This window comes from Juglans regia, chromosome 5, assembly GCF_001411555.2.
Source record: "Juglans regia cultivar Chandler chromosome 5, Walnut 2.0, whole genome shotgun sequence".
NCBI lineage: Eukaryota > Viridiplantae > Streptophyta > Magnoliopsida > Fagales > Juglandaceae > Juglans > Juglans regia.
In genome coordinates this window covers 9,098,155-9,111,941 of record NC_049905.1, presented here as the reverse complement: position 1 = coordinate 9,111,941, position 13,787 = coordinate 9,098,155, and the positions used below count along the sequence as shown (strand labels likewise).

Genomic DNA, 13,787 nt, shown 5'->3' with positions numbered 1-13,787 from the left:
GGAAACAAAATATAAAATTAAGGAAGTAGGTATCGAAATTCTTATTATTTCAAATTTTATAGATTTTAAGACGAGAAAATGATAAGCCAATTTTATGCCAAGTATATGAATTATTGCTTATCGTTGGTAATCTTAAATTGATGGGAATTGATATTGCTGAAAATTTCTTAGTGGGAGAAATTGTTAAAAAATTGCCCTCAACATGGAATGATTACAAGAGGAAGCTTGAGCATGATGATAAAAAAACATTCTTTAGAATCCCTTCAACATCATTTACGCATTGAAGAAGATTCTATGAATAAAGACAAAAAGGATGATTCTTTTGAAACGAAAACAAAGATTAACATCGTTGACGTTAACAAAAACAAGTAGAAGAATAAGTTCCATGCAAAAAAGGATAACAAAGTTAAAGAAAATAAGCCTAACCCCAAATATCAAAACAATAAGAAAAAATATCATTGTTTTGTTTGTTGCAAGTAAGGGCATCGTTTCTATCAATAACGATTTTGCTCATATTGTGAATTATTTGACTACAGACGAGATACAGGCACTTTGGAGTGCGCAAGACAAGAGGAAGTCCATGGCTGAGGTATGCAATTTCTATTCAAATGAACATTTTCTTTCCAAATATTGCCCTGGCCAAATTATAAGGTGTTACATCCCTGATGAGAAGATTACTAGTGTTTTAGAATCTTGTCATACTCAAGCTTGTGGAGACCATTTTTCAATGAAAAAAACTACGACAAAAATTCTGCAATGTGAATTTTATTAGCCCACCTTATTTAAGAATGCAAACATCTATTGTCGCTCATGTGAAATATGTCAAAAGTTAGGAATTTTGTTTCGTCGTAATATGATGCCCTTAAATCCGATCTTAGTGATTGAAATTTTTAATTTCTGGGGTATTTTTTTTCATGGGACCGTTCCCTCCTTCTTTTGGATACCAATATATTATTATGACAGTAGATTATATGTCAAAATAGGTAAAGGCAAGAGCTTGTAGGAGCAATGATAATAAGATGGTAATAAAATTTTTTAAAGAAAATGTGTTGTCTCGGTTTGGTACACCACATGCTATCATTAGTAACCAGGACAAACATTTTTACAACTGTTTATTTGAGGCTTTGATGAGAAAATATGGGAGTTTTAATAAAATTTCTGCTGTCTACCATCCTCAGACAAGTGGATAAGTAGAACTTGCCAATATGAAAATTAAGCAAATCTTAGATAAAATAATAAACCATGATCGCAAAGATTGGTCTTTAAAACTAGTTGATGCACTTTGGACCTACCGTACAGCTTTCAAAATTCCCTTAGGTACGTCACCTTATAGGCTTGTTTTTGGAAAGCCTTACCACTGATCAGCTTTTAATTTCGATTTCCAAGCGTAGAAGCTGTCAAAGTAATACAAGGGTAAATCTCAAAATCTAATTCACAGGGACAATGGAAATTAAGCAAACGTTTCATATTCAAAAGACAACATATTACCGTTTATGGTGACAAGAAATTTCAAAAGGATAAGAAAACATTAAACTAAAACATCTAGCAAAGAACAAAAAAAATAACAAATAAGAAATAAATTTCAAAGGTTGACCACTAACTATATCGACACCAAAATTGGAGCTATTTACTAAGGGAGTGTGGACTGAATTAAGAGTGAAATTGTTGGCTGTTTTGGAAGTTCAAGCATGAGTAAAGCTAAAGATAAATGTGAATCTATGTTTCTAAAATTGCTAAGAATCAAGAGGTTTAGAAAAAAATGTATAGAAATTGACTTAAACTTGTAAGAAACAATAAAACAAATACTTGGGATGCAATTTTCACCCACTGATTTGGTGATGGATTTACTTTTCTTTTCATCTTCTCTCAACTATTCTCTCATTCCTAAAAATCATGGTTGGATAATATAGTAATGAATCACAACTTTTTTAGTATAATAAAACTACTCGATAGATTATCTCACAACTGTAAACCAGTGAAAGAAAACCATCAAAATCTTGTTACTTGTTCAAGTATCAATTGTGCCTTTACGTCTACAACTGAGCTAAACTAAGAACAAAGAACTTCAATCATTTCTAAATGCAAATTGAAAAGTAATCCAACAAGTTAATTATCAAAATCACAAAATATCAAAGAAAATCCAACCCCAAGCAATCATGGGTTACTCCTTGAATCTCAAGTTGAAAATCTAGTCTATCATCTCTAGATTAGCAAAATGCCCAAAAAGATTAAATCCCAACATCTCTAGTTACTACTCTAAACGGAAATGTTGAATACAAAAAAAAATGTTGCAGTAAAAAATGCTAAAGACGCTAAATTCAAGAAGACGCAAAACTGCCGAGAGCGAAAAAAAAATGATGCGAAAAAAATAAAACTGCTCCAGACCAAAACAATCTCCGCCTCCAAGGAAAACTGGGCATCCGGTCCTTACGTGCAACGTCGCCCCTGCACCCGCTAGCAACTGGCCTCATCCGTTCCGCGTGATTCCCCTCTCTCCTTGCACGTCCCAGCTGCTTTTTGTGCCTTACTATCCCTCTTTCATGACTTAGCACACTTCATCTTCCAATAATGCCCTCTGCTCTCACCCTTTCCATAAATGCTCTGCACATATAATTATGATACGAGTGTTTAATTATTTTAGACGCAAATGTGAAACTTTTGGTGAAAAATATTGGCATCAATTGACTTGGAGTCTGATACTAAAATTTGATGTGTAATTAAGTTGCGTAACTCTTATTTGATGAAACATAATATTCGCTTAAATAACTTAATTATACATTTCCAACACTTTATCAGCCACCTACTTGTAGAGCTCAAGTATCGAGCTTATTGGACCATCATGCATTTTAATTTTGACCTAGGAGAGCCGGGTAAGTTTAGAAAATTTCAGTTGGCCGAGTTAGAAGAGTTGAGAAATGATGCTTATGAGAACTCTAAAATCTATAAAACTAAAATGAAAGTGTTTCATGATAAAAATATTCTTAAGAAGACGTTTAAGCCTAATGACTGAGTATACTTATATGATTCTAGACTTCACAAACACCCGGAAAAACTTCAGCCTAGGTGGACTTCTTTGTAGTGAAACATATTTTTAAAAATGAGGCGGTAGAAATAGAGGATCCTAGGGATAATTGGGTCTTTAAAGTAAATGATGAACACCTAAAAATACTTATTGATTGACAAATTTCTGAAGTGGAAGACATTCCACTTGGAAACCCAATTTATCAACCTTGAAACCACCATGCAGGTCTTTTTTTGTTTTGTTTTTTTCTTTTCTTTCATTTTGTTTGTTGTTGTTTTCTTTATTTTCTATTTGTAGGATAGTGTCATTTTGCCATTTCACTTTGCCATCTCTTATGGTAAATGGGTTGCTCATGTCACACATCAAGTGTATTCTACTTTCTTCAGTTACTATCTATTTAGTTTTGATTCTTAAACATCGAGGACAATGTATCGTTTAAGTTGGGGGTGGTGCAAATTATGCATTTATAAATACTTATTGGAACTCTGTGGCACTTTTACACGTGACATAATTTTTTTTTAATTAGCATCACATGTACATCTTTTCACATGTGTGCTCATTTTCATACATAGTCATCTTAGTGAATTCAACAAACTCATCTTGATCATTATGCTAAGGTATTCATAGGATATCTAATGCACTCATCCATGTTTTGTGGTAAAATGGTAGTTTGACACATGTATCTTAGAACTTTTTTGCTTAAGTCTTTATGTGTGAGTTTTGGAGAGGATTTCTGCAAACAAATGCTGAAAATTGTGATAAGTATTTATTGATTTTTTTTTTTTGAATTAAACATTTCTTTTGAAAATATCATTGCATGATTGGTGGTGTGATAGTGGATATACTTGGGATATGATGAAAGTCAACTTAGAATTAATGTTTGAGTCTTTCAAGCCAACCATTTCAATTATGAGTAATGTTACATGCAGTCGTGGAATGCGCAAGCGCCGTGCAGACGTTTTGAAAAAGTGTGGAGTCCACTATTAAAAAATTAAATTTTTTTCATGTGGATCCCGTATTTATTCAATTTTTTAAAGTAATTGCATGACTCTTGCACACTCACGACTGCAAGTATCATTTCTCTTCAATTATAGACCCCTAGTAGCCAACTTTGAGCTAAGAAACATATATAGTCTTTTTTTTCTTCTTCATATACCTACATTATCCATACATTTCCACATTGGAGTCTTTAGTCCAATGATTTTTCCCACCCTTGTTATTTTCAAGTAAATATTAGATGTGAAATTTTTTTTTTTATGAACAATAAAAAAATAGAAAAAATGGGAAGAATACGAATTACTAGGTGTTCAAGTGAGTTAGCTTCAAAAGCAAAAATACCAAGGCTAGGTAGAAATAGTAGAATACCAAGGTGACATACTTGTTCACCAAATTGTTAAAAAAAAAAAACATTATTCGGTAATTTGAAAGGCTAAAGAGTATATCAAGTGAGGAATGTGGTTTATTAATATGTTTAATAAGATTCCTTAGGTATGTACTTGGAAATTTTTGAATCATTTTCTTTCTTCCTCCTTTTTCATATAGCCTAACCTCAGCCACATTGCAACATTTTCTTTTGATAGATCTGATCCCGAGTAAACATGTGAAAAGAATGATTAAATTCTCATTTGTTAGTGTTTCTATCATAAGATTAATGCTTGCTTGTTGCTGATTCATAATTACCTAAATCTCTATGTGATTGTGTGTACACCACTTGTCAACTCCATAGAGAAAGCCTTTACACGAAACGCTATTATACCCGTGAGTTATGGAGTTGAACCTTTTGCTTGAGACATTCTTGATGTTGCATTTGTCATGGTTAGTGGTAAGATGATTATGGCTTGAAAAACACACACACTCTGTGAATTGCTATAGAGGGATTGATCTTGATGTGTTATTGGATTCCTTAAATTGTTTGATATGTCAATTAGGAAAGTGTGAATTGGTAGCCTATTTTAATGATTTAGTCTCTTTAATCTCTTTTGCATAGAAATTGTTAGTGAATAGCAGTAAGCAAGTCAGGAGGTATGATGAGTATACAAAATTGCACTGTAAATACACTATTATTAGACTAAAATGCTAAAATATGAATAAAAATCATAGAATTAATTTGTATTTTTGAACTTAGGTTCTATTTATTTTAGATATTTCTAAGTACATTTTTATATTCAATTTCAAAATCCATAAAAGAGAGAGCTAAAACCCAGTCAAATTCAAATGAATTTTTGAATTGGAAAAATTCTCAAGAGTTGTCAATGAAGCATGACTTTTGAATTGAGCAAGACTTTCAAAAAATAAAGACTCTTCATTTTCAACATGGGTTGACTTTCAATGTGGATAGATGTGTAGACTTTCAGCAAAGTAAGGATGTTTCAACATGAGAAGACTTCAACGTTGAGATAACTTTCCAAAAATCTAAATAAATGATAACTTCAAATAAGGTGGCAGAGGAGGATTGTATGGGTGATAGTTTTTTTTGGAAGATATTAGATAAAAAATAACTTTGTAAGTATAGAGATATGAGTAGATTGGTTGGTGGGGACGTACAAGAGACTTTACAAATTTGATGGGTTGGTAGGTGATCATTATTTTCAATGTGGACTAATTAGTTTTTAAGGTTGGATGGTAGATAAATGGGAGAGAATTTTACTGAATTAGGACTCTTTAACTGCAAATGGTGAGGAAGCTTTTCAAATCAACAGATAGACTTTTCAATAAGTAGATTTTCAACCAAGTTAAATAGGCAACTTTTCAAATAAGATAAGATAGTTTTGAAGGGAGGATGTACAGTTATGGAGGAGAAAAAAATATTTTTTTTTTGGTACTCCCATGGAAAACTAAAGTTTAGGTAAAGCCTTGGGTAGAAATTGATTAGTGAAAATGCTTTGATTATATTTCAATTCACAGATTAAGCTTTATTATTTAAGATTCTAAGATTAAATTCTCTATTTGTTTTGGATATCATAAGTTTGAAACAATTATATTAAAGCTTGCTATAGTTTGATTTTATTGAACTATAAGATTCTGAATATATGATTGTGACTTAAACAGATTTTTCATGTCATTTATGTTATTTTTTGCTACACAATTATTTGTGAACATAATGTCGTCTTTAGATCTGATATTCTTTTTTATACATGAAAACTGTGGTTTGTAAAGGGAAGTAGATTCTAGAGTTAAATTTGTGAAATTAGATGAGTATATTGTCATATCTTCCAATTAGGAATTTGATATTATACTTAATTATGTGTATAGTTTGGATTGGAAAAGTCAAAGTATTGAATCCGGTTGATGGAAACCTAAAGCTTTACTTGCTTGTTTATCCGTACCCTAATCTCATTTTAATTACGTGTTTTAGATCGAATTCAAAATACTTTTCAAATTCTTGTCATCTTGTCATTTGATATTTTCCTTTAAACTTGCGTCTTGTAATGTTTCTTCTGTCTCCCTGTGGATCGATACCCTGAACTATACTATAACACTGTGTAGTAGTTTGGGCGTAATTAGTTGGTCATGAAAAGAAAGTTTGTAAATTGATTAAATCATTTTATGGTTTAAAACAAGCTCCTAAACAATGACATGAAAAATTTGATAAAATAGTTGTATCGTATAAATTTAGAGTGAATTATTTGATAAATGTGTTTATTATAAAGTAGATAATAATGATTGTGTAATCATATGTTTGTACACTGATGACGTATTAATATTTGAAAGTGATCTTTAATGCGTAGAAGTTTCTTTCCTCAATATTGGACATGAAAGATATGGAAGAGGCTGATGTGATTCTTGGAATTAAGATTGTGAGGATAATCAATGGTCTATCCTTGACAGTCTCATTATATTGAGAAAGTGATCTAGAAGTATAGTCATGAAGACCAAAAATCAATCTCAACTCCAAATGATCTTTGTCTTAATTGAGAGAAAACACAGGAAGATGTAGATCCCAATTAGAATATACTAGTGTGATAGTAAGTCTAATGTATGTTGTGCATTGCACTAGATTTGATATTGCACTTTCTATTGGGATGCTGATTAAATTTACTAGCAATTCAGGTACACAACATTGGAATGTTATTTCTCAAGTTCTAAAACTCCTGAATGAGACAATAAGTGGGTTACACCATCAAAGAGGACCCGTTGTATTAGAAGGATATAATGATACTAGTTGGAATGATGTAAAATCAAATTTTAAGTCTACAAATGGGTGGTCTTTACATTAGGAGGAGCTGCAATCTCATGGGGAATAAAGAATCAAACTTGTATAACTCATCTACAATGGAATATGAGTTTATTGCTTAGCAACTGCATGTAAAGAAGCAGAATGACTTAGGAATTTATTGGTAGACCTACCAATTTGGACTAAACCATTTCTTGCAATAACGATTTATTGTGATAGTGAGACAACCTTGCGAGTAGCTACAAGCAAGCGTATAACAATGAATCAAGACATATTAGTTTGAGGCACAATTATGTGTGTCAATTACTCAATAATTGAGTGATTACTATTGAATATATTAAATATATTCAGAATTTGGCAGATCCGTTAACAAAAGGCTTACCAAAGGATACTATCTATAAGACATCAAAGGGAATGGGGTTGAACTCTATAAATTAAGTCGCCTGCAATGGGAACTCAACCTTAGGTTTGAAATATATGCAAGGTTCAATGGGTATCAAAAAGTCGATAGAGTGATGATTATCTAATACTAGATAATTGTTTAAAAGGAAATTATCCTTTTATACCCCAATTCCAAAGAGATGTATTCTAGTGTTAATAGTTCCTAGAGTTTAAAGGATGAGTAAAACTCTTAATAAGTACATAGACTAATTTTATCGAGGTGAAACATGATTACCTTAGATGAACTTACCAATCTGAGTGTGGAAGTGTGGCCGCTTCCTATTGCACTGACCATGCCTAGAGCTCTCATGAAACTGGGATATGCACAAGAGAGAGAGAGAGAGAGAGAGAGGTTCATTTTCTCGGCGAAAATGGTTACTTGTAAATTTGCGATGCAGAGGTGTTGCGCTACGGCATCCATATTCCGCACCGTCACGGCGTTCATCTCCTACCATTCATCATTTTTCTTATTTTCCATGCCATGACACCACACCAAATATTTTTTTCCCCTTCCTATAGAAATACAAGATTTGTACTGATGCAAGATCATCGGAGCTGATTGCTTAAACCACAAAAATATTGGCATACAAAACATAATGTCAAAAGATAATGTCAAAAACTACTTAAACCAGCCCTATCCAACTTAGTCGCTCAAGAGAGTTTCAGCACCGGAGCAGAGCAATACATACATAGAACCGTAGTTATTCATAAGTACTAATCCAGAAGAAGCAATATATATAAACATACATAGAACCATGACGATTCTTCAGGAGGATGATAGCTTAGAAGCCTCGAGATCCGCAGCCTTTTTAAGCAAACTCTGATTATCGTCGTCCTCGAGAGCCATCTGAATAGGGGACGACCCCAGCCCATCGGCAATAGCAAGCATGATCTTCTTCATCTCCGCCCTGAACTCGTCCAGATCCACTGTCCCGCTCCCATCGCAGTCGAACTTCTCGAAGATGGAATCATAGAGCTTGGTGAGCTGCTCCGGCGTCGTGGCCACGTCGATGCCGAAGTGGGCCTCGATCAGCCTGATGGTCTCGAACGCCTTGCGGAGTTCCGCGCGAGAGAGGACACCGTCCTTGTTAAGGTCCAGAGCCGCGAAACTCTCGTCCACGCTCTTCTTGAACTGGGTCTCGTCGTTCACGAAGTCTCTCACCGTCGATCCGTCAATCACCACCACGCCCATCTGTTCCTATCTTACTTTCTGTGCTCTCTCTTTAGTTCTCCCCTTTTTATAGAATAATAATATTAAGTACAAAAAAAAAAAGTAATTAGTATAATTTTAAAATGCTTAAACTTCGTTTGGTTACTTAATTTTTTTTAATTCATTTCAATTCATCATTATAATTTTTTTAAATTTTAACATAAAATATTATAAATAATTTAACTTTTTCAAATTTTAAAATAATAATAATATTAAAAAATAATATTCTAATAATATTTTATCATCTCAACTCAATTTAACTCAACTCAATTCAACTCTCTTCAACATTCAAACACAACCTTAAACTTTTACTTATTTTATTTTATATAAATGATTAATCTATAATTCACGTATGTTTTAATAATGAATTCTGCTGTTTTTCAAAAAAGAAAATATGCATAATTTACCCACGGCCAACCTTAATATTTTAACTAGCATTTTTTTAAAAAAATATAATTATAATAAAGAAAATAAAATATATTAATTTTTTCATAATCACAAATATATCTATTTAGAAAAAAAAAAAAAAACACGCAAATTTACGCATATTCTCGTTCGTGACATCTGTGGAAGACAAAATAGCAAATAGATAAGAATTGGGGTGATTAGGTGAAGTCATATTCCTATGCGTGCGAAGTGTACACGTGTGCTGTTCGTTTTGGGATTTGGAAGTTGGAACATCGTGAATTTCATCCGAGAATGTGTTTGACTGTTTGGTTTGGAGTCTGACACGTGGCATGTTTTATTCTTTTTCTTTGTTCGAGTCTGCTATGTGGCATACGAGACGGTTGAATTCGAAAGATGAGTTAAAATGATTTGAGATAACTTGAGATGAATTGAGATAAATTATAAATAATAATAAGATGAGTTGTGAATAATAGTAAAATTTATAAATTAAAGTTGCTGAATAGTAATAAATAGTAGTGAGATGAGTTGAGATGAGATGAGATCTCTTTCGAATCCAAACGTCTCCTTATTCTTTTTCTTTGTTCGGTGTGGACTTCTTATACATGCATTTTGCAAATACCGTACAGTTATTTAAAAAAATAAATATAAAATTTATATAAAAAATAAATTAATTTTTTAATAATAGATCTAACTTCTTTTTTAAAACGACTATATAATATTTATACACTTTACGACTGTAAGTAACATTATTCGCATAAGAATTTTCACTATATTATTGTGCTTGAAGGATCAATTACATCTCAGGAGCTTTGAGATAGAATTCCTAGTAATGTAATTTACAAGTCTTCTATATAACCTACTATTTATTGCGACGCATGTTGCCAACGACAAACCGATATATATATTTAAAATTTATTATGCATCAACTATTATTCACTCACACCTCACACCTATAACTTTTTTATAGAATGTGAAAATATTTTTCATAGGATGTCGGGTGTGGGATGGTGAATAGTAACTGATGAAAAGAATTTTTCTTATATTTATTCTTCTCTGACAGGGAATTTACAGCTCAGATTGACTACATGCATATAGGATAGCAGGGAACTAGGGAAGGATAAGTAATTTTCCTTTCTACAAATATTATAATTTCTTCACTCAAACTAATGTATAATTGAGGAGAAAGAAGATTGAGGTAAAATCTATAAGTTAAAGAATCAATATAAATTTAAGCTTACAAAGTAAGATTTATCACCTTTAAAATAGATGTTCAGCTAACAGATATATCATTAAATAAAGTAAGTACTCACTTCACCTTTATATACACATTTTCTCAACCTTTGATTAACTGGAGCATTCTAATAAAATCCAAATCCACTACACTGCCCAAAAATGATCCACAAAGTTTGCAGCAACTTTTTGATGTCAAGATAGAATTGGATCTGGCCCACAATGTAGCTCTGAAGGTAGACTAACTCTGCTCATAAAACAATTACAGTAAGTCAATGGTTTGGGAAACGCAAATCAGTGTACAGAAACAAAGAAACATGTGACGGTGAGAACTCTTTCACCTTCCTAGTCAACCTCATAGAGTTCTACATAGGTTAAGTCAATTGATTCACTAATCAATGTTCCAACCTGATTTCTGTACATTTCTAAGAACTAATTAGCCTGACAACTGCATAAAGGTGAACTTCAAGGAGATTATCTAGCAAAGGTTTTATTATTGGGTTCCTTAATGGCAATACTTAAGGTGTAATTACTGCACCTTGATAGTATGAAAAGGGCTGATTAATCCATACGTTTCTGAATTTTGATTTTACTATGAGTTGACCATTACTGTCGTGCTTTTATTTCAAATTTTGCCAGTCTTTTATGATGTTTGTTACTCTATAGTTTTAAATTACAGAGATTTCAATTCTGAAAAAATGCAACTGATCTCTTATCAACGTTATGCCAGGCCTTACCCTGTGGATTTGACCCGCCGAGCATGCCTTGATTGGAATCCATCTCGGAGTTAGTTAATGATAAAAACACTAGAGAAATTTATAACTCTGTTAAGGGTACTTCAAGGCAGAGGTTAAAATAAATATGAAAGCATTTATTTTTTCTGAAACATATTTCAGTTTTATTGACATTTCTATTCAATTAAATCACACTTAATAAATGTCCCTCAGGACATATGTTCAACAAGACTCGTGCAATAAAGGGTTAGGTGTTTGTATTCTTGTAAGTTACAATTTTTGGATTCTGATAATTTAGCTAATATGCACCTTAATGAGGGTCACAGAGGATGAAGTTTATTGCTAGCTATATGCATTCAATTTTGACATATAATTGTTTTTTTTATATAGACGTTTTGTTCATATATGCATGTGGATCATAAATGTGTAACAAATGGGAGGTCTAAAGCTGCATAAAAGCCTAGCTTCTCAAAGATGGTATAATAAACAGTCTTCTTACCTTTGTCTAACTTTGAGCATTCCAGTGCCTATCTGCATCGGTATACCCATGATTATGGATTCACTTACTCCTTCAATCCTGTCATCCCTACCATTTATGGAAGCGTTGAAAAGATGATCTGCCGTCTTCTCAAACGAAGCCAGCATCAATATACTTTTGTCCATTTTTTGAATGCCAAATCTTGTGATTCCAAGCACTTCACCCTATTGCAATAATCATCCATGTATGAACATATATCCAAACCATGACTATATGTCCAACGAACAAGAGCATAATTTGAACCAGCTGTTTTGCTTTAAGTTTGAGGTAATAAAAAAATATAATACTCTCTCCATCCCAAATTGAGCGTTCATTTTGGAAAAGACAAGTTATTTACTTCTACATCTTCCTAATTCAACAATGTCTTTTTCTTCTTTCTTTCTTTTTTAACCATTATTCCAACAGTTGAGTTTGACTTTTCTTTGATTTTATGATAGATTTCTTATTCCTAATTCCCCTGCATGTCAATATATTTTATTGTTTAGGCAGTATTAATAAAGCCATTTGTAAACTTCAAAATAAACTAGGGCATGTTGGGAAAATATTCCTCTTCGTTAAAAATTGTTATTCGCAACCAAGAAACTCATTAGGGGAAAGTAGGAATACAATGTAACGAAAGGGGGAAAAAGCCTCACCCTGAATGTCATCAAATCTGCTAAGAGCATCATATGTCTAATGTCTATGTTCATTCCATGGCTTTCCATTGTATATTTTATCTCCTCAATGATGCACTTCCTGGCAGCTTCAATGCCAAGTGTCTGCTGCACTTCAATAACATGATTACTTGTTGTTTTGCATCCATCAATTCCTTCCGTACCCATAACTTCTTGAAGACCAGCACTAAAAGGAACTTTTTTATAAGTGAAGAGGTGCATAACTTGCAACATATAGCAGAAACAAAACGTGACTACTATTTGAGTAGGCCTGTTCATCCGGGCCGGGTTTTTTCCCGGCCTGGTCCAGAACCTGGATAACCGAGTTCCGGCCCAAAACAAACCGGGCAGGTACCCGCATAGAAAAATCCGGGTAAACCCAGTCCGGATGAACAGTACTATATTTTAGTATTATCTATGCCTATCTAGATATTGTGCAAGATGACAAGCAATATGGCATAACCCTATTGGTTTTCTTCTTCTCTGTTATGGCAGTGACAAAACTATCGTTTTCTACCTTCCTTTTTGTCTAAACATTTCACATTCAACAAGACTGACAATCTGGAATGGAAAATGGCCAAATTCAATTGAGGCAAGGCTAAATTAACTGTATCTCAACTGACTGAAAAACAAAAAGAAAAAAAAAATCCTACCTTATGATACATTTGAAAAGGGATATTTCTACACTACCAATCAAAATGTTATTTTATTATTTCTCACTGTGATCACTCGATTGAGGATCTTTCTAATCCATATGGTGGGCCTTACAATTGAGCTTGTTGGAATATGCGATGAAGAAATGTAATGATCCTTTAAAATGAGTGCAATAAGTTGGAACAGGTTTGAAGACTTGCAAACATTGAATTTATAACAATCGGGAGTTCAACTATATGACAGGATGTAATGTATAATGTTCTAAAGGGTAATGGTAAGCATGCAGAGCCATTTCTTGGAAATGGTAAATCTTGTTTTGGAATCTTATGTGATTCTCAATCTATTTATAAAAAATAAAATAAAATCGATTATTGATGTGAAATCACCACTTGTCCCAAAAGTTTAAGCTGATGGGAAGAGATTTTATTATTTATATCATATTTTTAACACTTCCCCTCACATGTGGGCTAGACACTCTCTCAATAAGTGACCCAAGATGTAGAATATTTAATTAAATAGGGTAGCGTGTAGAGTCAAGGTTCAAACTCACGACCATTGCTCTGATACCATGTGAAATCACCACTCGTTCCAAAAGTTTAAGTTGTTGGGAAGAGGTAGATTTTATTATTTATATTATATTCTGAACAATTGACAATACCTTAGACGCTCCCCAACCAAAATGAAATTTGTTTGGGTGGCCAGTGAAATTTAGGAGAATACATT

At 32.9% G+C, this 13,787-nt stretch overlaps 2 protein-coding genes across 2 annotated transcripts in view; both read right to left on the bottom strand.

Annotated features, from left to right (window-relative positions):
• Window positions 1-8,166: 8,166 nt before the first annotated feature.
• Window positions 8,167-8,881, bottom strand: LOC108979055. The gene has a single exon (XM_018949634.2). It carries the CDS (start codon window positions 8,827-8,829, stop codon window positions 8,404-8,406), a length of 426 nt encoding a protein of 141 aa, XP_018805179.1. The 5' UTR covers window positions 8,830-8,881; the 3' UTR covers window positions 8,167-8,403.
• Window positions 8,882-10,447: 1,566 nt separating this feature from the next.
• LOC108979063 (DNA-directed RNA polymerase III subunit 1) overlaps window positions 10,448-13,787 on the bottom strand; it is a 34,093-nt gene continuing 30,753 nt past the window's right edge. The window contains exons 25-27 of the mRNA XM_018949643.2: window positions 12,393-12,597; window positions 11,719-11,921; window positions 10,448-10,732 (exon numbers count right to left, since the gene is read on the bottom strand). Coding sequence (XP_018805188.1) covers window positions 10,681-10,732; window positions 11,719-11,921; window positions 12,393-12,597 — 460 coding nt within the window. The 3' untranslated portion in view covers window positions 10,448-10,680. The remainder of the gene's footprint in view (window positions 10,733-11,718; window positions 11,922-12,392; window positions 12,598-13,787) is intronic.

Bases quoted from the DNA above. Each gene is read 5' to 3' on its own strand.
- LOC108979055 (XM_018949634.2), bottom strand. From the start codon at position 8,829: ATGGGCGTGGTGGTGATTGACGGATCGACGGTGAGAGACTTCGTGAAC.